At 31.3% G+C, this 27,653-nt stretch overlaps 2 protein-coding genes and 1 long non-coding RNA gene across 8 annotated transcripts; 2 read left to right on the top strand and 1 right to left on the bottom strand.

Annotated features, from left to right (window-relative positions):
- Positions 1-379: 379 nt before the first annotated feature.
- Positions 380-3,091, top strand: LOC121121529 (tetraspanin-5). 2 transcript variants are annotated; one of them, XM_040716487.2, is made up of 2 exons: positions 380-486; positions 1,188-3,091. In XM_040716487.2, the coding sequence occupies exon 2, from the start codon at positions 1,609-1,611 to the stop codon at positions 2,488-2,490; it is 882 nt and encodes a 293-aa protein (XP_040572421.1). In that variant the 5' UTR covers positions 380-486; positions 1,188-1,608; the 3' UTR covers positions 2,491-3,091. The 2 variants fall into 2 exon arrangements, with proteins under 2 accessions (XP_040572421.1, XP_071746017.1); XM_071889916.1 differs by having other exon boundaries at positions 394-470.
- A 9,527-nt stretch (positions 3,092-12,618) lies between these two features.
- LOC121121750 (72 kDa type IV collagenase) lies at positions 12,619-27,415 on the bottom strand. Of its 5 annotated transcripts, none has more exons than XM_040716731.2 (5): positions 27,325-27,415; positions 19,226-19,492; positions 18,465-18,668; positions 14,264-14,467; positions 12,619-12,922 (listed from the first exon to the last, which is right to left on the bottom strand). In XM_040716731.2, exons 1-5 carry the CDS (start codon positions 27,401-27,403, stop codon positions 12,750-12,752), a joined length of 927 nt encoding a protein of 308 aa, XP_040572665.1. In that variant the 5' UTR covers positions 27,404-27,415; the 3' UTR covers positions 12,619-12,749. The 5 variants fall into 5 exon arrangements, 4 of the variants coding, with proteins under 4 accessions (XP_040572665.1, XP_040572667.1, XP_040572666.1 ...); XM_040716733.2 differs by lacking the exon at positions 27,325-27,415 and adding an exon at positions 22,445-22,559; XM_040716732.2 differs by lacking the exon at positions 27,325-27,415 and adding an exon at positions 20,275-21,415.
- LOC121121751 (uncharacterized) lies at positions 15,237-18,228 on the top strand. The gene is made up of 2 exons (XR_005865559.2): positions 15,237-15,513; positions 16,321-18,228. It is a non-coding gene; the product is annotated as an uncharacterized lncRNA (long non-coding RNA).
- Positions 27,416-27,653: the final 238 nt, after the last annotated feature.

Here is a 27,653-nt window from a genome sequence, read left to right as displayed (position 1 = left end):
CTTTTTGTCTTTGTTGAGTTAAGAGGTTACGTCTATAACGTCACGTGAATACACTCTATTGTGATGAACTGAAGAAACAAAAAGAATAAAGATGAGTAGGAGTTGTAAAAATTTGTCCTAAGCAGAGTCTTAAGAAGCTGAACAATGATGGGATTTATAGGGGGTGTCTACCTATTTGGAAATAGACAATTTATTTCTTAGAACTAAAAAACCTCAACAACTCCCTACCACAAAAGAAAGAGGTTTTGTAAATTAAAATATGCTTTGTTTGTAGAAATACTACGACTCACTTTTCAGGATGATAAAATAAATATTTTCCTTCCCTTTATTGGCTATTTTTCGTCAATGAACCTTTCTGATTTAAAGCAGCTGACTCGACGTATATTCCACAACTTTCAAAAGGATATCAAGCAACACTTCAATTAATAGGAACGCGCTCTTTTTGTGGTTGACCAAAGTGCAAAAGAATGGTTTCATATTTATAAAGTAAATTCAGTCAATTGAAACTTTAACTGTTCATATCTTACCTATTTCAAAAAATAGCTAAGTATCTTTGTTTTTTTAGAATGTTTAACCATTAAACAATTATCATTTCAACGATATAATATACGTGTTTCACAATATTAATTGAGTACATATTTTATGTTGCATAATTTACATTATCTAATCCAGTTTCTGCATACAAGGGAATTAAAATCTATTTCCTATCAAACATGGTTTTAATAATAGTCATCCATATAACCATAACCATATACTCAACATTATTTTCAAATAAATTGCATCAAAATTATTTAATATCTAAGCTAATTTTTTGTTTGTTTCTGAAGCGAACAGACAATTTAATACTAAAAAAAATAGAAAATGTATTTAAAAAAATTCTTCAACTGCAAATTTTTTGAGCCACCTGCTCCCCAAATTTTTATAAAAAATATATATTATACATTTAATAAACTTATTTATGTTAGTAATTGTATAACGGGGTTTTGATCATTTTTGGGCTAAGACCCCTAAATGATGAAATTACATAATATCTGTACTTCATTATAAAATTGGACTAAATTAAATATATATATATAATACTCTATGTCATTGAAAATATATTGGTTAAACTTTTTATTTTAAAAATGTAATAATTTTTTGAACTGGATTATACTTTATTAATATGAGAAAATTCTTTTACACTTCAGTCAAAATAAGCGTACGCTAAAAGAAGATATCGTTCTATATTCCTCATGTGAGTGTCCCCTGCTATAATACTCAACCTGGAACATCATAAGATTATGTTCCAGACTCAACCTTTGTTTTCGAGGCAATCTCTTATTTCTTGGTAGTAGTGGAAAGAACGTCAATTTTTACTTTGATTTTGTGGCGACTTTATCGATCCTGTTCAGCAATTCCGTATTTCGGGACATCATTACTTATTATAAGTTATTACAAATAATAAAGTGAAGGGTATTCGTCTCCTGGAGTAGATTGTCATACAAGTAGTTCAAAACCGTAGCAACATCAACAATGCTCCAATATTTCAATGAATTGAATCTCTGTGTTCACTGAGTCTCTTACTCTCCATTCTAATTAATACTCAAGACTTATAGAATAGCCAGAGTCATGGTCCCAATGCACCACTCTCCAGCTCAGGATCGACATCAGAATTTGAATTTTAAAGCTAAAAGACATTCCAAGTATTCTCGATCCAGGCGTTCTCAAAGTGAAGTATCTTGTTGCCTTAAATATCTCATTTTTGGGTTCAATGTTATATTTTGGTTACTGGGCCTATGCATTTTGGCTATTGGTATTTGGGCATGGACAGAAAAGGATACCTTCAACAATCTCTCTGTGCTCACAAACATAGCCTTGGATCCAGCCTTTATTTTCATCTGGGCGGGTGCATTGACATTTGTAATTGGATTCACTGGGTGTGTTGGAGCATTAAGGGAAAATACAAGCCTATTGGCTGCATATGCTATCTTTCTTGCATTGCTATTACTCATGGAGATGACAGCCGGAATTCTGGGGTTTGTCTTTAAAGATTGGATAAAAGAACAAGCTTCGAGTGGCTTTCAAACAGTGATCGTACATTATCGTGATGATCCTGATCAACAAAATCTTATTGATTGGATTCAAGATGACTGGCTACAATGTTGTGGCATCGAAGGCCCCCATGATTGGGACAAAAATATTTACTTTAATTGTTCTTCTGCGTCTGTTGGATCAAGGGAAGCTTGTGGGGTGCCCTTTTCATGCTGTAAACCAAAAGTAGATGAAGTTATTAAGAATGTGCAATGTGGGTATGATGTACGCAAAATAGATTATTCTGATCCTAGTGGTATAATCAATCAAAAAGGATGTCTACATGCTGCAGAGGAATGGCTCGAACAGAATATTTTACTCGTTGCTGGATCTGCTGTTTCTATTGCTTTTCTTGAGATTTTGGGAATATGCTTCGCTCAAAATTTACGTGCAGATATATTTGCTCAAATGTCAAAATGAATATATTTTATATCAGAAATCATATTTTTATTTCATAAGTTTTTTATAGAATAAAGTTTTTACAAGTAAATAATGAAGAAAAAATATATAAAATTCAGTCCAAGCCAAAATATCGTCGATCTATTGGTGTTGTATTGACTGTCAATTTATGCCCTTTTCATTCAAGAGAAGATAGAGGCTCCATGGGGAATGCAACAAAAGATATTACAAAGCTGTCACTCTTAGTATTAAAGAAGAAATCATCGTTGTTGAACATAATTATCTATAGTGAACTTGAAAAATAAATTGTAAAACATATTTCAATATCATTCCACTCTGAACCTATAGTAAGCATTTAAAATGTAAACTTGTTATCATCTTAATTGGTTGTTAAATATTATGTAAATTTACATGGGTAGCACTGTAAGTAAATGTCACTTTTTATTTTGAATAAGGACTGTTAGAAGCAAATGACTCGTAAGGTAAAATATTTGTAATGTGTATAACTTGTATTATTTGTATAATTACATAAAATGTTAAAATATAATGATTTTATTAAACTCGGATATGTTAGAACTTATACTTTATAATTAAAATTGAATCAATAAAAAATTCAATATTATGATTTTCGTTCAGTAATTAGCAGGTTTGTCGAAAAAGTCCCTATACTACAAGTCCAAGTCGGGTCTCAAGTCTTTGCTCACATTTTCAAGTAATTGAATATTTTCATTGAGTTAAGTTTAAGAACCCAGAAAATAAAAGAGTACTTTATTTCCAGTGAAAAATTTGAAATGAATTGAGTCGTGAGTCATTCCACGATAAATTTTCACGAGGAAACAGATTTGATCCAAATTTGTTATGTGGTAATATAGATAATAATCCTACTCGGAAATAAAATATTGGATCCCTAACTCAAACCAACTCTGAGTTTTGAGGTATAAAAACATAATTTTTTAGTGTCTTTTGGAAGCTAGTAGATTCTTGTTAGAAAGAGTAATTAACCATCAGAAAGATTCAACATCAACGTTGGTCCTGCACTCGAAGGTTTAATTTCATGTGAAAAAAGTGAAGACAACTATCAAGCAACAAGATTAGATTTGGAAAATGATGTCACCATAAATAATTTACCTTATTATCACCCTGGACTCATTTTTACTCAACATTGGTCCGATCTTGGCATCGATTCATCCGGCTTAATCATTCTCCATGGTCAACGCATAATCCTACCTCAGAAGTGCTGAAAAAAACATCTCTGAGCTTCGTCTTTCCCACCAAGTCATTAAGAAAACAAGAGAACGAGCTTGATCCTGATATGTAATTGACTTATGTGCATTCCATAAATTTTTTAATAAAATATGAAATTTCTTTCACATGAAGTCGCAGATTTGTATGTCATTATTACTAGAGTTAGATATATATAGGGAGAGTGAGGATATTTGTTACGGAGGAGACATGTTAGACTACCAATAACTTTACAATGTAAATTTATCTAACCCCCCTGTTCTTATGCAATTGAATGTCTTTCTTTGTTTATCAAATCAACATAAAAATCTATTTGCTTAATGCTTACAGTTATAGAGAATTTCGGCATTGAAATTTTTGACACAAAAAGTAAACATTTTAGGTAAGTTTGAGATATATTTCTATTATAAAACATGAGATTTTAAATTTATTTTATTAAATGTCATAGTCTAGCATGTTTTTCAATTCATTAATTTGCTTGTTATATATTATTAGTTTAAATATTTAGTTCAAATAATTTATTCTGATTCCAACACTACGGAGGAGACTTGTTACTGCTCATTTTTATTATGTATACTCTTACTATATATAAATATATTATATTTAATTTTTTTTAAATTTCATGTCATACTTTAATCCCCAAACACAGTTCATAGTAAAAAAATCTTTTTTTAATTTTATTATAAACTATGCTCTATATCTATAAATGTTTTATTTGTTTATCTTGTATATGTTATTGTAAATATTTAATTTATGGTGAATAACTGTAGTAAAAAGTAAAATAAATGCTTGAATATAACAAATGACAGTTTTTTTATGTTTTCTCCTGTTGTAACATGTCTAATCCTACCGTTACCATGTCTCCTCCTACTCTGTATCATGTCTCCTCCTGGTGTATAAAGTATCCTAATTTTGGTTAGTTTCGAAAACACCAATAATTGGTTATTAACTTAATCAAGTTAAGTTAAAACCAAGATAATCCAGTTTAAAAAATTACTTAATTGAGTTAATTAGTTGAAGTTAAATTTATTTTTTAATTCTCAGTAGAAAAACTGATTTTTTTTTCTTGAAATAACCGTTACTTCTCCGATAATTTAGTTAAACACTGTGTCGACACTAAGTGTTTTACTAAACTTTGGAACTAGCTCATTCCACACAAAATTGTTTTTATATTATCAACGATAAAACTATATAATTTTACATATAGTTTAAAATTACATAAAAACTCAAAAATCTTTTAGCTTTTCTTTGACCTCCATTTGATTAGTTAATTTCTCTTGACAATTTGAAGAATGTTTGGGAGGGGGGAGGTTAGCTGACATAACATTATATTAGATCAGCTGCTAGAAGATTTGTTCTTTTTTTGTAAAAAGAACAAATGTTTCAGTCAATTGAGTCAAATTGTATAAACTCACCGAATACCGCTTCGAAACAGAAGTTGTTGGGAGTTTGAATCTGTATTTTTTTCTTGATCGGTCAATTGGAAGTAGAGAAAATCCCAGCTATAGAGGCCAACAGAATATTTTTTTTATAACGCCCTAATAAATCTCTCAATGGACTAACTTAAATAGTTATTTTTCATATCGAAATTAGTTTTAACTTAATCAAGGTTGGGTAAGTTAGTTTAACTTAAAGTTAATTAACTTACACTTAACTATTTACAAAAATTAAACTCGAAATTAACTTTAGCTTAACAAGTTAATTTTCATAGAAGTCGGCATTAACTTTAACTCAACTACTTATTAAATAATAAAATAATGATTGAATTAAACTTAACTACTTAAAAGGATAAGTTAACTTGCTAATCACTGATTCTACTTCTGTGAAAATAAAATATTATTATTTTTAGTCGGCTACTAGTGTTTTGAACTGGACCCTTCACCCCCATCATTCTTATTGTTCAGTTTGTAAATAATAGAGCCGGGATCTCTAATTATTATAAATCCAACCTCAAGAAACTATTCGAATCATACTCTAGAAATTAAATTTAAATTTTCAGTCCTTAAAATAATAATAAATCAACATAGACAATTTTATTAAAATTAATCACATTTGATAATAAATTATTCTTAATTTATAGTCAGTAATAATATTTTGCGATCTTGGCTCTGAATCCAAACATTTGAATTGTGCGACTCTAAATCCATTTAACTAATTCTACAAATATACTGACTTTATGAAATAATCACATTAATATTGAAAGATCAATCGAAGAATATATTTCATATTAATAAGTTATTTGAATGAAACTTACTATATAATTATCTTGAACAAACACAAACTGAATTTGATGAATGTTATTATTGAAGGAAAAATTCACGAGTTAAAATAATTAATTAAATAATTTAGTCCAGTAAAAATAATATTTCACCCTGAATACAGAAATGAAATGCACATTTACTTCCTAAAATATTATAGATACAATTAAAATATTAAATACAATAATTTTTGGATTTAGACACATACAATTAATTCAAGATACATTTTACAGATTATTCACAATTCTATTTGCACCAGGATCACTATGTCTCTTACGTTTTCTATTTTCTTACACATTAACAGAGGGACTTTTTAACTATGAAATTAGACGTTTTCTAAGCGTTTAATTCAATCAATTTAAAAATCATCGTATATTTTTACTACATACATAGTACTTGTAAACAAGGTCCATTCTATTATTAGTCTTCCTCCACCCATATTGATAGTGAAGAGCTAAATTCGCAAATTTTAACTTATGGGTATACGAGACATTAGAAGAAATCTATTCCTCAATTTTCGTAATTATCTTCTTTGGTTCCAAATAATAGTCTTTCTAATTTTCAAATAAGCTATGATGTTATGAATTGCATCAACAGTCTTAACTTTATTTGAACTCACAATATACACAAGCTTTGAAACGGGAATCATCTTATGATTAAGATAAATAAAAATTCAGCTTTTGGTCTAAAAACAATCTTAATTGGATATCTGACAAATTATTGAGTTGATCGAAGGAGTGAAAAGAATCTATTTGTTAATTTAATAGTTCCAATGATTTCCTGTATCTTGCTTCTGAAGATATCCAATTCGTATTTCACCTTCAGCTAGATTAAGGAATTTGTTTCTGGTACAAATATTGATGATACTACATGTATATATTTTTTTAACGACTGCAAATGTGGAGCTGGATTTTTGATACTCTCTTTTAAAAATACACTGTTTTAGATGTCTGAAGTTTGATCATACCAAGTCAAAATGTTCAGCCAAAAAAGAACATTCTATATGGGCTTAAAAAAATATTTTCAAGCTGAGCTAGGTTTACCCCAGAGAATTGAAGGTGCTGAGGAAAGATGCGCTATTGAACAAGCTGCAATCTTAGAGGAGCAGGGAAGTATTGGAGAAGTCAATAATGAATACATTCAACAGATCATAGTGTGTGGAACTCAAAGTTTATCGATATCACCACATACTGATCATAAGATTGAAACCAACACTCCACTCAGAGACGATTGGAAAATGGTTTTAATGAAAAATACGAAAGTTTCAGGATATTAAATCTTCTTGCTATAATAACTGCCCCATTTACTTACCTAAAAAATTTCATTATTTCTTAAGTGGAAATGGATCTAATAGAGGAGTCTTGACTCTTATTTCAAAGAAAATCAAAAATGTTTCCTGTGTTAAAGAGTTCTCATACAAAAGAGATTGGCATAAAATTCGAATTTCTTTAAATAGGATGAGTTTCAGTCTTACAAGTGGCCATGGGCCGAATGAACGGTCTACCTCCCTTTTCTAAGCAACTTTTAATAACCAAATAAAGGATTCAACTCCGTTCCTGCTAATTGAGGATTTAAATGTTGATCTCCATAAATTTGATTCACACTATTCAAACCTTACTGCTCTACAAAATATAATCCTTAGGTTCAATCTTGTTGACTTAACAAAAAAATTCAGTCCGGAAGAAAGTATTTCTTGGAGGAGAGGGAATCAGTCTTCCAGAATTGACTTGTCTTTGATTTCTCCCGCATTGACTCATATGGTAAAAAAATCATTTTATAAACCTGAACCCTCCTCTGATCATAAATTGATCTGCTTGGAATTACACAAACCTTATAAAATTTCTCAATTAAGTATACCAAAATGGTTGATTGAAGACAATAAATACAAAACGAAATTTAAAAAAAAGTTGCTAGGAGGTTTTAATGACACCTTTTCATCCTACCAAGCAACTCAAAAGCTCATAAAATAATTCATTCAACGACTTCACGGTTTCTTATAGAAAATAGGAAAGAAACAAGGTTATACACCAGTCTAGTGGATAATGTTCTTAATAATTGATCAATTTTTGCACGCACGTATTTTGCAGATTCTCTGAATTTCTTTAGAACTTCAGAAATTGCTTAGGCCGAAATAAAAGAAAAAGTTGAGTTGGAAGGGTCTGCGTACAGAAGACTTAAGAAATTTTTTAAGAAAGACAGATTTTCTGCCCCTACTGTTAAAAAAATTATTCATGGAGGAAAAAGTTATAACTAAGCCGGTAGACATGTTAGACTACTTTCATGCCTATTTCCAAAACATTGTTGGCACAAAAAGAGGCCACTTTCCAAAAAGAGATGTAATTTCCACTGTTCAAGGGAATTATATCTTATATTATTATATTACTATCTTATTATATATTATATCTAACTTTATAGGAAAGTATTATAAGGATGATAAAGCCTGTGGTTCAGATGGAGTCTCGGGTAAAGTCTATTCCAATTTTAGCGATTAAGTCGTTCCATATCTTTTAAAAATTGGACGTGCTATGGAAAAGGTTGGACAACTAGCCAAATCACAAACAAAAGGAAGAATTACATTGATTTCGAAAAAAGGAGATGGGACAAACTATAGCCATTGGAGACCAATTACGGTTTTCAATGAATCATATAGGATTCTCTCTGGAATATTGGCTAAACAGATTCAACCATCAACAAAAAAATTGGCATTGAACAAAAAGGAACTTTAAAGAATAGGAAAATTTCCTATGTTTCACGCAATATTCAAGCTCCAATTGACACAGTGGAAAGTAGGAAGAAGTTTGGAGCAATAATAGCAATAGACTTCTGTAAAGCTTTCGATCCTATTTCACATAAGGCAAATTCTTGGATCTGTAAAAAAAGTTACTTCCGAAACGTTTTTTTAGCCCCGTTCGTGTCTTGCTATATAACAGCACTTCAACGATCTCATTGGATGGACTAGAAATCCAGCCCATCCTATTAGAAAAGAGCTGTTGTCAGGGATGCCCCTCGGCTCCACTTCTTTTCACAGCAGCAATCGAAGAACTCGTCTTAGGTGTTACAAAGAGGTACAGAGGCTTTGGGATTAGCTTTGAGGGATCTCAGCATATTATTGATTTGTATGCAGCTGATGTAACTTTAACCTTAGAGGCGAATTATGAGTCTCAGCTAATTGCCAGAATAAAAGTATTACTTAATTATTTTCGGAAGTTTCAAGAAAAAATAGGATTGGCTGGGAATAAAAATAAGATCTCTATTTTACCTTTGGGCTTCTGGAATCCTGAAGAGGATCTTAAAGTAGGAAGTTGTAAAGTTAAAAGAATGGTGGAAATTTTGGGTATGAAATGGAATAGCAGTGGTATTCATGAAGATAACAGGAACGAAATTCGGACCTCTGTTAACAAAAGAATTTCTTTTTGGAAAAGATTCAACCTTCAATAAAGAGTTGACTTTTATAACAATTTCTTAATACCTTTAATTTTATATAAGGCTACATTAAGTGCGCAACTAGCTGAAAAAGCTATTTTATAAGAAGACAAATGGCTTAATCGTTTGTTTTATAAGAATTATATCGAAGCCATGAAAAGACCTAAATCCCATATAGGTGGTGGAGTAACCCAATTATCTCGTATTGTCCCGAAAATTTACTCCGTAATTGTTGTGGGCATTTCAAGAAATCCAGCAGTAGAATGGAGAAGAAGTATAACGAACCGAGAACTGTACTTATGATGGCTTATGATGGGGACTAATCTGACCAACAAAATTACATCTTTGATCTCTCCAGTTTGGGGCTCATCTCAAATAATAATTTGGATGCTCACACCTGCATTTAGAAATGACTCAACTATTGATATAATTTGGCAAAATATAAAAAAAAAGTTCTTTTTTAGAAATTTAAAGAACCCCTCAATTTTAGAAGAACGAGCAATCACACGAGATATTTTAACTGTTCATAATTTAAATTCGGAAGAATTACTCAACGATGGTTGAATAAAATTCCCACTTGTTCCAGGAATGACATTCTCAAAGAAAAACTACTCAAAATAGACTATTTGGAGTACACTGGACTACATTTTTGTTTCACCCGACCTTGGTAAACATCTGATTAATTTTAAGACTCAACCCCCTTCCCCCTATATCTTAGATCACCCTGTAATCGTTGCCAGGTTCAAAATAGAAAAGATCAAGGTCCAATAATTTTCATTACAATGGAAATAAGTATTGGAAAGGATTTTCTTTTATGGATATTAATATCAATATAAGTTAAATATTTTTATTTTTCATACTTTTTGGCGTGGTCTTATGTTTACCATTATAAATGAATTTTAATTATATTTATTTAATTTATTCACATAATTTGTTTTCCCTTATAATGAATTATGTCAAGATTTTAAAGTTATGACTTCATAATTATATAAAACTATATCTATCAACAGTGACGTCCATAATTTTCCTTCTTCTTTTCATAATGAAAAAAACACAAGCGTAGAACTTCGTTGCTGCCTCCCTCGGGCTATATAAACTCATAGGGAAGTCAATCTCTATTTTAGACGCTTTTAGGGAGGACGCCACTCGCTCAGTTTATATAACTGTTTGTATGACTGTCCAGGAAATTCTCAAGACCAGAAAGATTCTAGATGAATCTTCTTCGTTACTATTGAATTAAATAAATGAAAATAATTCTTAATATTTGTAATTTCATCTGTTTTAATTAATGCTATTATTATTACGTATATCATTTTAAATTAATTCTATTGGCACATATTGATTATTCAATTCATAAAGATTTTTATTCATATATTAGGTTGGGTAAAAATTAATTTCGTATTTTCAGCCTTATTTCAATGCTTTTTAAGAAGTGTTAAAATAATCCAATTTAAGGCAAGCATGCCTCGTTCTGTTTGATTCCTTGTTACTTTTTTTTTTTTTTGTAGAAGCCGTTGGTCCCTATTTGCAAAAAACTAGGACAACACATTTTGCAGGCCTCTAATGAGACTAAATTTGTAACCCCAAGCTCTTAGGCCATAGACAAAAACAAGTGGTAGTGTCTTGGTACCAGGTCCTGACTGTAGGGTGTATGCATAAGCCTACCTCCCATGCGAGCTCCCGGAGTTCTGGTGCGTCATCGAAGATGTGTGCGGTCTGGCGTTATCCTGATGATGTCTTGTTGTACCCTATTCAACAATGCTGGCTGCTTCTGTTCGATTGTCAGTTTCAAACGGTCGAACTGTTCACAGTAGAGGACAGAATTGAGCGGGGGGGGAATCGCTCGAACCATTGTTGTGCAACACGAACTGAAATAATATTGGCCTCGTATGCATCACAATTTTTTTTCGTCACTTTCGACGCGTTTTTCCCTTCCAGGTAGTAAAAAAAATGTAAAATATGGCGAGTAACTTCCTTTCAGACCTCCATACTCGACGCATGATAGCTCACGACTGAACAGGCCAAGTACACTACTGTACACAAAGCGTTTGTAGTATTCACTAACACTTTATAACATTTTATGTGACCAATAATGAGTAAGGTATATTTAGTTTTAAAAAAAGGGGGAAATACTAAATTATTTTTCGCCCAAACTAATATAAAATTAAGGAGACCGACATTCCTCTTTTACAAGAACTTAATAAAAGAAGCCATAAAGAAATGGAACGAGGGGAGACAAAACACAATATATTAAAAATTCCTTCACCTCAGAAGGAACTTTTACTTGATGATGGAAGAATGAAAATATACCGCTTGTTTAAAAAGTCTTTTAACACCTATTCAATTGCATTTTTGAAGAGTTTAAAGATTTTCTATGTCATTTTTGCGCAAACTTAAAAGAGAGCCTGTGTATTTAGTTTCAAAATAAGACTTTAAACATATTTGTTGCTCACTTAGATCACTTTGATCCAAAGCGGTAAGATAACTCCCTATAGTCTAGAACAGGTAGAGATTTGCTGTTTTACGGCTTACTATGCCCTTAAACCCTTTAAAAAATGGGAGGACCATTAAGGATTGTCCTTGATCAACAATAAACGCATCAAAAACTTAATCCTGACACCATAGACAATGCGTTTAAAGAAAATAAAGGAATCTGCATTGCTAAACTTGACTAAAATAATTCTGTGTGTCACACCACCTTGTAAAATTCTGTTAAATCTGCCCAGTTAAGTCCTAGAGATATTAAGAGACGCATTTCCTGTCTCAAAGGCAAGGAAACTAAGTCTGGAACGTTGTTGGTGCCTCTTGAATTTTATTATGCAATTTTCTTTTCGTTTTCTCAGATGAGAGGATCAAGGGTAAATTCTAATGTAATTCACCGCATATATAGGTGATAAATATCCCACATGGAGGTCCTCATTGATGCCAATTGATATTATATTAATAATTCAAATTACTTTACATATGTTTTTTTGAATTTCCCGAAAGACAAAGTTGTGTTTAACTTCAATCAAGCTGAACTACGGATAAAGAATTAATTTGATAGTGACATGTTAAAATACTTTTGTACATCCGGTAAGTAATCGCTTAGCTTCAGTAAACTTCAATTGGAAAATCTAATTCCCATTACCAATTCTACTACTTAATTACTTGTTTGAAACATTACCTATGTGAAGATTTAAAAAATAAATAAAAATATTTATTGACTGTAATTAAATACTTCCCATAACTGTTTTAAGTGTGTATTATTTATAAGGTGTTAAAAAGAAATCCGACTTTAACAAGAAATATTTCAAAATCATTCGAAATTAAAAGAAAAAAATATGATTTTGTTAAATAATATAAAAATAGTTGTCACTACTGACTTCTACAACTTTTGCCACATGCTCCATAATCTAAAGCCTCTCCAGTATCATACCGAGACGTAGCACACCAGAGTACACCAGCGTTTTCTTTACTTGTACACTCATTGTAAGTAACATCCGAATAAATGAAGGGGAACTTGCAAACTTCGCCATTGGTTGTACAGCCTTTAAAGATAATATGAAATACATCAAATTAGTAGGGCTATTAAAAATATAGAAATATCAAGGTATTGCGTTACTATATGAATAAATATTGGAATTGATACTAATCAGGTCTCCAAGTCAGTTCAACTTGACTTCTGTGATACTTTTGAAGATAAATTGGATCAAAAAATGGCTTTAAGACCCTTATATTTCGAAGTATACATAGGTTGTGAACCATATAATTGATGCATGCAGACAATACATTTCTTGATATTCATTTAGTTTTGTAAGTACATTTTTAAAATTTATTCTTAATCATGTTACAAAAAATATGATTCACATAGACCATATTTTTTGTCTTAAATATCAGTAAAATATTGCTTGGTAGACGTGAAAAATTTAATTTGTTTATATTATTAAAAAAGAGAACAAAAAAAAAACAGGAGAAAATTCTACATTTAATTTTTTCCGGGATGTTAAACCAAAGTCTAAAGTTAATTCTTATACATGGTTGTTGCCATACTCAATTTCTTATCGAAAATCATTGGTTGTATTAATAATAAATAAACAATGGAACTAAGCTAGTATCTTAATAATTGCCCAATTTATGAATCATTATTTGTATATTGAAGGACATTTATAAGCGATATGAGAAGTTTAAATAGTTTACATAAATAAAGCTTTACCATATATAATTTATAGAGGAGGAATGCTTAGTGTTTTGTAAGTCCTTATTTATTCGGTCAGTTCAGTCCCATCCAGTCTGAGAAACGGTCCTATCAGTCTTTTGGATCTGTCTTATCGGTCTTTGGACAAGTCCTTAAAACTGTTGATCCTTAGCACTGTCAGTACTAGAACTGATTAAATAAATAAGAAATAAATTTGAGTGACGTTATCAAGGACCGAACTTTATAAGATTTATGACTGAAATGAACCGAACCGAGACTGAACTGGAAGAAAAGGTAGTCTTTAGTCAGAAATAAGTACAAAGACAACGCTATAAATACTTATAAGGACCGCCAATCATCAAATTATACGTCATTAATTGTTTAGCTATTAAAATGGTAGCTTGTTTATTTTTGAAAAAAATAACTTATTGATAGCTTTCAAATGATGTGCATTCATCAGTTAAGTGGTTTACAAAAACACAAGGATCTTCAACACGATGTTTGATCAATTTCGTTACAAAATGAGCTCAGAGTTGGATTGAGTCATTGATTTGGAATTTTATTGTTGAGTTTCCCCATAAAAGCAAAATTGGACATATCGAATCTTACCCAAATCGGATGTTAGAAAATATACAAGTGTAAATTGATATATTATTTTTTCTAGATTAAAAAAAATATAGACAAGTATATATACTTTGATTTTTGTTTCTTTTTAATGTGGTCGAAGTTATCTGGCAATTATTTCCGCAGGAATCATATAAATAAGCCTCTTCAGAATCATAGAAAGACAAAGCACACCAGAATACACCATCATTGTCTATACTTGTACACTCATTGTAAGTAACACCCAAATAAATGAAGGGAAACTTGCAAACTTCACCATTGGTTGTAGAACAGCCTATTTAGATAATATGAAATTCATCAAATTAGTAGGGCTATTAAAAATAAAGATATATTAAGGTATTGCGTTACTTTATTAATACATATTGTAATTGATACTAATAAAAAAATAGATATGGATTAAAAGTGGATATTAGAAGGATTCTAAGATAAGAAAGACGAGTGGATTTTTAAACGTGCGGGGATGTAGTTGTATAATTTGCTTTAAAAAGTAGGGCTTGGCGTTTCGGTGAGCGCAAATTAACTTGAAATACAAGGTATTTCAATAGCTACTGATGTAAATCTTGTGTTTTTGTTTTTAGGTGGCCTGTTAATTTGTAATTCGTAATATAAAGAAGGAATTTTTTTTTCCTTCGCAGTTGCTATTATTATTTAATTCCTGAGTAGTAGGTAACGTCCTTCCTTCTAAGCCTTTTGTAAGCTGTAATGATGAAATCATTCAATTATATTCTAAACCTTATTGAACATTCGTGTGTACTCATAAAAGACGGAGATTTACCTTGAGGATTTGTTGGAGAGTTATAATAGCAAGTCCTTGTTGGACTCATAGTAGAATTGGGGATCGACATTGGAATAGTTCTTGCAAATATCCTTGCTTATTTATTTATCCTTCTCCTCTCTTGCCATAGTTGGATGTAGGTAAAGGACTCGTGGGAAGGAGTGGTCAAGGGGAAAATAAACTGTTCAATCCAAAAACAAGGAAGACTACATTAGGGGCATATCACAACGTAGTCACCCTTATTCTTCTCTTTTCACTAGGGGGGGGGGACTCATTCCTTCACTCCCCTCCCCCATTGGCTACGTGCCCAGCTGGAGGAACATGTAGCACTTTCTAATTTTAAGTCAATCAGAATTGAGTACTACTCAAGTCTACCTTCTTTGCTTAGAGTCCTTTAGTTGTAGCTGATCTCCTTCAAAACTATATTCAAATTGTCAGGGTTAACATCTTAATTTTTGATTTGCTTTGACCACCTCCATAGAATGTTTTGATTTCCAAAAAGAAAATGAGATATAACCCAATTATTGTCTGTCTTAAGGGAGAGGGTAAATATTTGCAATTTAATTTTTAAACTAAATATATTAATTGAAAATATTTAACTTTTTGTTATTACATATGCATTTTTGATCTTTTTTTTCATAAACCAAGCTGACGCCCGTGTTGTAGTAATGAGTTAAAATAATTTTAAGGGAACATTCTGCTTTAATTTCACGCACTAAGATTTCATCAGGCTAACAATATTTTCCGGCTTGTGCAATTTTATTCAAGGACAAATATCCATATTGTGTACTTTAAGTGATTCCCATAATATCTTTCATATTGTATTTGCAACAAGTCCATTTGCATTGATAAAGCTAATACTTCTTCAAAATTATATGTAATTGGAGAATCAAATTGCTCGTTATATATACACATTCTGTCATAGTGACGACTATACTCATTATAAAATCGTTTAGCAGTTTTTACATAGGATAGTCATTTATTTATTTTTAATTTGGAATTCCGATTCTTAGTTATTACTGGTATTTAGGTATTTCACTATTTATTACTTTTCTAAGTTATAAAAAAAAGACCCCCCCTCCCCCTATTAAGGAATTTTTGCTTTTTACTAGAAAATATAATATTTGAAATTGAATTAAATTTTTCAAAATTTCTTTTGCAAAAATTTATTTTTTCGATTTTTTTTCCAAAAAAATTATTTTCTCTGAACACCAATATATTATTCAAATTTTTCTCCAAAAAAATTAAATAATTTTTTTTTTTTTGGAATCGTACCATCACTAATTTAAACAATATTGTTTTGTAATTGTAGTAATTACATTAAATTAATATAGTTTCATATACCTTTATAGAGTGACTGGCGATCGAGTCTCGGAATAAAAATTGGATCCGTGTGGTTGTCATTTGTGACTCAACTAATAATGTGGTGTACCGCGATTTGCATAAGGATTTCTCATCCACAAAGATTTCAATGGAATCACCGTAGCTCATGGACAACGCGCTCGAGAGAAATTATTCTCTTGAACTTAATGTGGGTAGGTTCGTGCCCAAGTGATTCCTAGAGAAAGAAATATATTTTGTATATGGATTTCACCAAAATATTCCTACGTTAGATGGAGAGAATGTAATACTATAATAATGTTTACTACTTATACATAATCAGTGCAACTCCGTCTGACTAATTAAAGGAACATTAAAGAAAAAAAGATTTGGAAAGAGCTTTTTATCTTGAAGGACAATGAAGAAATAACTCCAATCTTCAATCATTTGGACCAGTTGTTGTCCCTGACGTAGTTGCTTTAATTTGTAGAAGCCTCCGTTCAAAAGTCTTTGGAATTAGCTGACATACATTCACAAGCCTGAAAACTACTGTTGTGAATTGTCCACTCAAACTTCTACAGTGAGAGTGAACGATTCATATAGTCAAGCATGACACCAATGACAAAAAAAAGGTCTCTTGATTCAAGAACTCAAGTATCTTAGGGGGAGAAAAAAATGAACAACTTCAAGAAACTGTTAAAATCATCCAATCTGAGAATAAGAAGCTAAAATTTCCTTCATCATGTTTTCAAGCCACGATGAAGGGAGAACTTGAAAAAGACTTTATTAAGGTTCAAAGTAAACTAACTCATTCTCAGTGTTGAGAAGTAGGGTAGATGAGGATGATAAAGATGATATTATTCAGGGAGTGGTACTCAAGAAATATGCATTAATTTTCAAAATTTAAAGATCAAAAATCATTTAGGCAAGGCGGATTGTTTTTATTGTTAAAGCATATACATTCCTCAAAAGTGGAGTGGGAGGTGGGGGGTGGGGAGGGATTAATGCACCTATGGACCCACTGAGTATATTTCACAAAGGTAAACAGCATATTATATATTCTTTATTAGAGTAAGATGTTATCACTACAATGATTTGGCAAAGAAAGAGCAAAAAATACAAAAGAGCACACGCAACAACCGTTTTTCCCTCTCTATTCTCAAAACTTTTAGCTCAGCTTTAAATACAAATTAAAACTTGAGGTTATTTTTTACACCCCAAATGTGCTTTAAATTCCCCTCCTCCATCGATTTCAACTCCGATCAGTCTCTCAATTTATTAGCCAGCGTTTTTCTTCGAAGGTATGCATTACCAGAGATTCAAATAATATGAAACGTCGGTATGTTAAAAGAAAATAAACCGAAAATGAAATTGGTCACACTGACAATTTGAAGAATGTTGGGGAGGGGGGTTTAGTTCTCATGTCGTTTCATTAAATTAGCTGTGATCAGCTATGAGATGGAGGAAATAAATACAAACCCAACTTCGTATCTAGCAATGATATATTCAGGAATTACAGCAATGTCGATCCTCATTTATACTCAAAGTCCAACAAACACTTACACTTATGTCTCCACAACAAATTTTCGGACTCTTTGACTTTCAAGCACAAGTGATTATTTAATACAAATTGTACACGTTTCAAGAATAAAATAATGACCATGTCAGCTCTAATAAAAAAACAAATATTTTCAGGTATTAACAAAGGAGTTCAGTCCCAAAATTTCATATTCTTTTAACCCCTATGCATTAAATATTTATTTTCTTCGAAAGGCCAAAGAAGAAACTGAATTTAATGTATTTATACTTTACATTTAGACAACGGTAAAAATGAAGTAACTTATGGTTTTACAAGTTATTAAATCCCACCTGTAACTCGTATAAGCTAACTGTACAATCGTATCCTTACTTAATAAAAATTCAAGCATATTATTCACTTATCTATTCTAATGTGTATAACTGTATTATTATAGAAGGGAAATTAAGTTTATTCGGAGTCTAAGAATTGACTTATCCTATTAATTTGTACAAGTAAATTTATTTATTAAACAAATATCGAATAGTTTAGGATCTAATATCATATCATAACACAATACAGATATTGTGATATACCTACAACTTAGATATATTTTTAATAGTGTCCTTCAATTAATTATAGACAAAGATATATATTTACCTTGAATTGTACTTTTTCCTACGGTGGTTGAAGTTTTTTGGCAATTATTTCCACAGATTCCATATACATTAGCCTCTCCAGTGCCATACAAAGACAAAGCACACCAGAATACACCAGCATTGTCTATACTTGTACACTCATTGTAAGTAACACCCAAATAAATGAAGGGGAACTTGCAAACTTCACCATTGGTTGTAGTACAGCCTATTTAGATAATATGAAATTCAACAAATTAGATATATTTTAAAAGTGTCTTTTAATTAGTTGTATAAATATTACATGACATTAATTTTTAATGTGTGGATAATTTGTAAAATAAGGATGAATTCAACTTTTTTCCACAAAATAAATTTGTAAAAATATCCACTTTTCTAAATATTTTTCTTTACTATAAATTATTATTCAGATGAAATTCAGCATTACTTTTTTACTACCTATTAAGTAAGAATAAATTATCTGCATTTAAATATAAATATCAAGTGAAGCATGACTTTTGATACAAAGTCTTTTAAAATACCTTTATAACAATAGGTAAATTTGCGATAGAAAATATAAATATTATCTAAAGTTTTTGTTTAATGAAGAAATAAAAACGGTATTAAATGCGTTAAAATAGAATATGACAGAAAGTAGTATCAATAATTTGTTCTATTGTTAGAATTTATTTGTAAAACCCGATCAAACTTTTGTCCTCAATTAAAAGTTTAAAACTTTCAAAAAACTGTTTTTCCTATTGTATAAATTTGCTCATAGATTTTTACCTGTACTGTTAGTTGTTGAATCAGTTGAAGTGTTAATTGATGTTTTTGTTGTTGAAGTGGTCCTTGGATTTGTTGAAATTAACTTTGTAGTTTTAATTGGACAACTTTTATTACAAATTCCAAATTGTATGGCTATTCCGAATGTATTCACTTGTATGGCACACATAAAGGATGATGATGTTTTGCTGATTTGCATGCAATCATGATGAAATTCTCCCATAAACTGAAAGGGAAATATGCAGGAAGGCCCTTCGGTTGTAGCACAGTCTGTTAAATATAAACATAAGAGCTATTAAAATCCAATCGAGTATTTGTAAAATTCAATATAACTATTTCTGTAATTAAAACTTCAAAACTTTCCAAAAACTGTTTGTCTCGTTTTTTGATTTTATTACTAATAGATCTTTACATATACTGTTAGTTGTTGAAACTTGTTGAAGTTGTAGAAGTCATTTTTAATAGAATCATTTTTGTTTTAGTCATGTATATACCCTTATATTTATAAATATTATTGCAATTAAATACTGATTTTTGATATTTAAAGCTCTGTAGTAGTGAGACTATTTTATATCCCATTTTTATATAATTTAAGATAATATACTGTATATACCTATTTACTATAATTACATTTAATTTAGAATAGATATAAATTCAAATTATAAAAGTATTTCCCGAGCTATACCAACATGTATGATTTTCATATAAATTTTAGTATTGTGTCGCTTTGATTTGATTAAGTGCAGTCGAGTTCTTAATGATAACTTTTAGTTGAAAATTTTGAAAAACAAAACATAAAATAAATACGAATTCATACAAACTAATTATGGAACATTTTAAAATATATCTTTCATTACTTATATATATACATATTGCCAGAGTCTACGTTTGATTATGGGAAAGTATGACAAAAGCCATTCTGCAATGTTTTTTGTTTTGTTTTTATTACTATTCATCCCAATGTTTCTGACATTTTTATAAAAAAAATATTTAAATATAACAAAAGAAAAAAAAAACCCCAAATGATTAATAATTAATAGGACATAAGATACCTTTAAACAATAAAAGAGGAGTTCACACTTTCTCATTTGGATGATTTTGTGCTTCTTCTGTAGTTTTTTGAACTAAATTATTGGTTTTTTAAGAAGCTTTGTAAAATTGGGTTCTCCCATTGGAACCATATTCTTTCATTAAAATATGCAATTGATATGACGTAAAAAGCCAGGCGACATTTCAGCGGCTCCAAAGGCCTCGTGCATCCATCCATTTTATTCATCCTTATTGACTTTTTAATTAAAACGAATAAATTTCTTGCTATGACCGCCTCCCTGCCTCCTTCCATAGGTCCGAAAAGGAAATTCCATACCCTTTTCCTTAATTTTAATTTCGCAAGAATGTTAGATGCCTTAAGTCTTTTCACACGACGTATAAATATGGAGTTGCGTGCCAATTTCACAACATTTAAAAGAGCAAAGCCTTTCCTCCTTGGTTTTTCCAACAAAATTATTGCATAAAAGTGTCTTGCAGTTTATATGAGCTTGTAAGTTTCTACCTACTATGTAAAAACCTGTACCTGATATTATTTTGTACAAGACCTCCAACAGGGTTATTGGAGGGAAACTTCTTGGATCGGCTGCTTTACTGTCAGATTTCGGTATTAAGGTAATAATTCCTTGTTTCAGAATAAAAGATATATCTCCTGTTTTCCTTATTTCCTCAGCTATTAGAGCTGCTATCGTCGCCGTTTGGTTGCATAAATTTAAAAAAAAAGCAGAAGTAATTCCACTAAAGCTCGGTGACTTTTATTCTTTCAAATGCTTCCTAATGTACTAATTAAAGTCCGATTTTGAAAAAATATGGTTTTGTTCTTTTACCAGTTTCTTTCGTAGTCCGTGCCGTTTTCCAGATAAAATATCTATGTAGATCTCCTTTGCTTCTAGTAAATTGATTTTTCCAGGAATATTCTGAGCTTATTGGTGTCTCTTTTCCTCAAAGACAGACACATATTTTTAAACACGCTATGCGTCCACATTCAAGTCGTTAAGGCGTTTCAAATATTCTTTGAAAGAAAGTCTTTTATATTCAACCATTCATATTTGTGCCTGTTTAATTTGTCGAATATAGGACTCAGTCGATTGAAGCTGGGTCTCTAGTTGTCTTATATTGTGATATTTTTTGTTTTTTTCATCTCGAATTTCTTCTATCGTAATTCTCTTAATTCCATTAAACAGTCTGGCAGCAATTTTATTTGTATTTTTTCCATTAGTTTTTAGTTTATCTATAACCTGCCCCAAATGTTTAGAGGCTATATCAATGAATCTTCGGTTTTTCTAAATATTTTTGGTATTATCCATCTTTTCCTCTGATGACACAGAGAAAGCTCTATTACAAGAGCTTTATAGTCTAATCTACCGTTATTAACAGTCTCCATATGTTTTAATCTCTGAGACAGCTCCGAATTTATAAGTAAGTGATCTATGCGAATTTTGTTCGATTTAGTAGACCATGTATCGATGAAACTGTCTCCATCCAAAATTTAACTACGTCAACCATTCCCATCATCAGTTCCAAAACCCCCCTAGATTTTAAGTTATATTCCCCTTCATAATTACATGAATCCGTTCTTTTGTCAAGGAACAGATTTAGATCACCAGCCAACACTCGATTGCCATAGTCTAGTTCTGCTAATTCTTTATAAATTTCTTCATAGAATTTCGCTATATCTTCATTTGGTCCATAAGTGTTAACTACCATAACTTTCCAATCTTCTAGTTTAATTTCAATTATGTCATACGAACCATAAAAGTAACTTTTTTGTTGCAGTCTTTTAGTTTGGATTCCAGGCCATTTTCTGATAAACGCCCACGTCCCTCTTTTGTTATCCAGGCGGTTAATTAATGAATTCTTTAAGGTCACTTTTTGTACGGTCTTCTCTACAATTATGATTTTCTTCATCGTTTTTATGGTATTGAATACAAAAAATGTCTTCCCTTCTAGATCGAAGGTAGTCAATATACTCGTGTCTTCTTTGATAAGTTTTAATGGATCGCACATTTTGAGACAAAATTTTAAAATTTGATTTTTTATTCAATATATTATAATCTCTTGATATGATTGAGGTTTTGTGTTTTTGCCGAGCATTGTTACTCATAATATTCTTATTTGTATTCGTCATATTGAACTTCAAGTAACAGGCTAAAAAATATTTTGATGTTTCTATACCTATTTATTATTTTTCTCCCTCTTTCCCTTGGGGTCTTCCCTTGCAGGACTTGTCAATAATCTTTTGTATATGCCATCAGTCTGTTTTGAATCTTTGGAATTTTTTTTTGCTTGTTTCTTAAGACTATTTGCCAGTCTTCTCTCAATCCTTTGCCTTGGTTTGAAGTTTTATTATTGTCCTGCGTTTTATTCCCCACTACCTCCTCAACGAGCGCTCCACCTCCCATTCCGTTCTCATTATTAATTATAAAACGTTCCTCGACTACCTCCCGTGAACTTATCACATCTTTCATTGTGACAGATTCCTCTTGAATAAAAGGTTTTGCAATGGGGGATGAAACAACAACCTCTTCTAATTGCACTGCATCCTCAATTAGTTTTGTATTGTCTTGTCCATTGCTTAGATTATAACCATGTAATAGATACTCTTCTTCTATATCTTCAAGTTCTTCCTCTAAAAAGTTTGATATTGATATTTGTCCCCTCCCAAGGGATAGGTGCCAATTTTTCTCCTTTATCTTATAAACCTTTTTGAGGTTTTCTAAATATTTTTACACTTTAGGGAGTCAATCTTTTTTACCTCTGAATTCATTAAAATTATGGTCGATTTCTTTACAATAGGAGCATTGTTTTTCAATTAGACTACGTTCTACCTTCACTAATCTTCCTCCAATTAGCAGAAAATGAAGAATATCAATGATGGTTTTAACTTTTACAATTATATTCATCGATCTAACTGGCTCTTTAAAAACTTTTATTGCGAATTCCCCTTAATACTCTTTGCGTCTCGGTGTTTGATAATATATCTCCACCTCTTCACCTAAACAGTCACCTTCTGCAATGTTGATCCTTTTATCTAGTATGTATCTATTCAAGTTGCTATATTTTACTGTCTAGGAATTTACCTTCCAAAGACAAATGGTTCAGACTTATAAGGGACATCTGTTTAGTAATCTAAGTGTGATTTTTTTTCATATCAATGATACGTGATAGCTCATTTATTTATCATAAGTACGGTGGATAATACATTCAAATAGTTTTATACTTTTATTTGTTATTTGGACATTTCTATCCATACATTTTTTGTTGGAAGTTGAGTTAATTAATAAACAAGATCCAGAATGATCACCATTCTCAAAATGTTGAAAACAAAACGTACAGTATATAATATGTATTTGAGTAACTAATAATGAAAATCATACGTCATAAATTGTCCTAGATGTCAATACAGTTCTTTTCAATATTTTGACAAAGGTGATCATTAGGATGATGCATTTCCCCCCTAAATTATAAATCCTTCTCAGTAGAATTAGTAGAACCTAGTTTTGATACTACAACAAGGTAATTAAAGCACAAATACCAAATTCCGTTAACATTTACACTTGGTAAAATTGCAATTTCAAAACACGTAAGAAACAAAACTTTGTTTTTATGTGTTTTTTTTAAAGCATGTATTACAACAAAATATTTCTATGAACAAAAAAAGATTATGATATTTTATAATTTTTTTTTCTGAAAATAGTTTCCTTGATTGTTGAGAGCAAAATTGGTCGCCCTAGACAGTTTATTAAATATGACATTTTAAACTTCAATAATGAAAATAAATATCACATAAAAAAATATTTATATTAATATCATAGAAATTTAAATTTAGAATGTAAATATTGTATTTATATTCTGACAAGACCACATTTAGAGTGTTACAATCCCGCTTACCCCCCCCAAATTATAAATAATTGTCAGAATCAGAATGCCCTTTCTATAGTACTGAAATAACGTCAGTTGAACACAATTAAAAACACAGTTACTAGTACATCGGTCAAATTTTATTGCAGAGTACGTAAGTATTCATTTTTTTGTTTCAAGTTGGTATTTCTGAGCGACAAATTTGTATTCACAAGGTTTGCTTTGTTCATTAGTAGCAATGGTCAATATTTGAGTGCTGGGCTAAACTATTCTTTACCCTAAGTCATTATTTTGTTGCAATATCAATGACTTTAATTATCCATCTCTGGTTCTCCTCCAGAATAAGATATCCTTCAGCTTTGCAAAACGTTGTGCACTGATACTTTTGTTAGAGGGATTGTAAGGAACTGGTAATGCTCATAATTATCGACATAAGTGAGGGAAAGAATATAAGGCTTCTACAGTTAATCTGACCTGGGGCCTTACTCAAAGCAAGGCGGATATCTACGGTTATTTATGCTATAAAGTTCGATCTCCTTAACAAAAATATAGTTTAAGAATGACCTACAACAACAGAAAATAAATCACTTTGTACGCTTTTTATTTTTGGTTACCTGTCTTTGTGATTTACAGCTCCACTTCCTTCAGCATCACCTTTGAATGATCTCAAATGAGTAAATAACTTGATCTTTTTATGGGCACAAGTTTTATAGATCTTCATATAGCTGTATCTGTTACATGAAGATGTATAAAACTTGTGAAGATCAAAGCATTTTCAGCACATTTGTGGTACCTAACTGAAGAACTCGTACCCATAGCATTATTTTTTGATCATGACAGAAATGAAATCAAAGCATACATGGTATCGAAATTACTGACTTTAAAACAAAAACTCCGCAGCAAGAGACATGGCTCGAGATATTCCCTTCCAAATCAAAGAAACAGAAAGCAAAAAAAGAAGTAGTTGGTATATAAAAATTCACGAATGATCTCTATATTTATATATGTAAAGTAATTAATAATTTGATTATAAATTTATATTACCATATAAATATGATAAAAGTAAAAAAGAAAATAACTAAAATGATAAACTATTATTATTTTTTTTCTTCTTTTCTGAATTGATTTTTAATAATGTCTTCTTTATTTAATTAACCTTCTAGGCGTGATCCCTTATTGATCGATACAATCAAGGAAAGTGAAGTGACCAAAAAAAAAAATATATGTTTATATATATCAAACAAGATAATTTTTATTTGATTATAGAAATAGGTTACTTATCATCATATTTTTTTAAAAACCCATAATAAAAAAGTTTTACTTTATGCACGTTTAGAAATTACAATTGTGCTACAGGTAAACACCAACAAAATTTGCTAAATTTTTGCATTTGTATTCTACTTGCAGTAACAAAAATAAGGTTTTGCTGATTCTGATAATGATGATCTGATAATCACTATTTGTTAATTACCCCAAATTCCAAAAATAAAATGTATTTCTCAAGGTGCTTATAAAGAAAAGTATCTTTTGATATCTTCAAAATGTTCAAATAACAAAGAGAAGTATACATTTATAAAAAAATGGACTATGTGAAGATGCAATCCACCGTATCATTAATAGTTTATAACACAGCTTATAAACTATTTCTAATAATTGATCAAAGTAAAAAATCACAATTATATTACGTACTATATACAGGGAGCGGGGATCAAATTTTCCCCTACTTGAAACCTTGATAACATGAAGACGACATTATCAAATAAAAAACCGGTTACCAAATAGGAAAGCTATTCTCTTCAGCTGACGATACGTAGTTGAGTTAGCATCATGCCGTAATCATATCAGGAGATAAAGAGCTATAAGTGGAACGAGGAGCTTTCGAGGTCGGCTGTAGACATAGCATTGGTTAATAATGGAGGTGAAATCTCCAATTCAACGATTGCTTCAAACTTACAAGTGAATTTACGGACTGTTCAGCGTATCCATAAGAAGCTAGATGACACCTGGGATGTTGATGCCACCATAAAGAGGGCATTCAAGGAGGAGGGCGCCGACAGGAAGGTCAGGGACACCGACTTTGTCGACAAGGTGAAGAAGATGGTTGAGGATGACCCTACTAGGTCCATGAAGGCCATGGCGAGGGATCTGGGATGCCATGAGAAAACAATAAGGGACAGTGTATCTGAGGATTTAAGGTGCAGGAGCTACAAGATGCAGGTTGGCCAGTTCTTGACCCAGAAGGCAAAGGACAACAGGCTGATGAAGTCAACAAAATTGCTCAAAAAGCTCAAGCACCCAAAGCAGCCCGGGATGCTGTGGTTTTTCTCGGATGAAAAGAATTTTTGTCAAGATCAGAAGGTCAACAAGCAGAACAACAGGTGGATAGCCACCTGCACCAGCCATGTGAGGAAGGTAATGAAGACCAAGTTCCCTGCAATGGTCATGGTGTTCGAGGTGGTCAGCAGTGAAGGTCATGTTATGCCTCCCCACATGTTTGAAACGGGTCTAAAGGTCAATACAGAGGTCTACCTGGATGTTATGGAGAAGGTGGTTCTGCCCTGGATCCAAGGGGTGACCGGAGACAGGCCCTGGGTGTGGCAACAGGACAGAGGCCGTATTGAGGCTGTTATTGATGCCAACGGTGATTATATCAAATGAATGGCTACTCTATACCTATATGCTTGTCATAGTTTTGATTTTCAATAAAAAAGTTAAAAAATGTATATTTTGTGTTGGTTTTTTGTAGAAAAATATTTTGGCGACAATTTGATCCCCGTTCCCTGTATACTTTGAAGGCCGTTATCTTAGAATATTCTGGATATTGGTTCTTAAGACTTCTGTGAGAGATTATCCTTGAAATACTCTACTATCCACAACAGTTTCATCAAGATATGAATGGTCAAGGCTTAGGATGCCTCTGTTAGTAATTCAATTTAGTTAGCAATAAGAAAAAATATATATATTACTACATTGATTTATTTACGACATGATATCAGACAGAGATTCATTGTTTCAGCTAAGACCATTTTATATTATCTTGCAAGGATAAAAAAAGTTAGATTAATCTGTATTAATCTAAGATATTTTCTGATATTTTAAAGATCTAATAGTAAATAGAAAATGCTCTTGAAATAGCGACTCTAGTGGAATCAATATTATATGGAGTTAACACAGCTGAATTCAATTATATTTACCATCTCTTATGTTCTTTCCGGGAACAAGATTCGGGACAATGCCTCTTCGCTTATTTATCTTTTTGTGTTGGATTGACATATCTAAAAGCCGTCAAAGTTAATTCCAAACTGACTTAAATCTAGTGATTGAGTTTACTTACTGGTACAGCTTTTGTCACAAATTCCCTGATTTTCTGTCTCTCCTAATTCATTCAATACAGTTGCACACCATGAGATATTCCCATTACCAACATGTATACACTCATTATATGTCTCACCCAGATATTTGAATGGAAATATGCAGGGATCGCCATTTGTTATAGAGCAAGCTATTATAAGAAAATCAATCA

This window comes from Lepeophtheirus salmonis, chromosome 7 (genome assembly GCF_016086655.4).
Source record: "Lepeophtheirus salmonis chromosome 7, UVic_Lsal_1.4, whole genome shotgun sequence".
NCBI classification, from domain to species: Eukaryota; Metazoa; Arthropoda; class Copepoda; order Siphonostomatoida; family Caligidae; genus Lepeophtheirus; species Lepeophtheirus salmonis.
This window is presented reverse-complemented; position numbering and strand designations above follow the sequence as displayed.

Bases quoted from the DNA above. Each gene is read 5' to 3' on its own strand.
- LOC121121529 (XM_040716487.2), top strand. From the start codon at position 1,609: ATGGTCCCAATGCACCACTCTCCAGCTCAGGATCGACATCAGAATTTG.
- LOC121121750 (XM_040716731.2), bottom strand. From the start codon at position 27,403: ATGTCAATCCAACACAAAAAGATAAATAAGCGAAGAGGCATTGTCCCG. The intron at 19,493-27,324 runs GTAAATATAATT...TATATTTAACAG, and splicing joins CGGAAAGAACATAAGAGATG to ACTGTGCTACAACCGAAGGG. The intron at 12,923-14,263 runs GTATATATACTT...TTATCTTTAAAG, and splicing joins AAAAAGAAACAAAAATCAAA to GCTGTACAACCAATGGCGAA.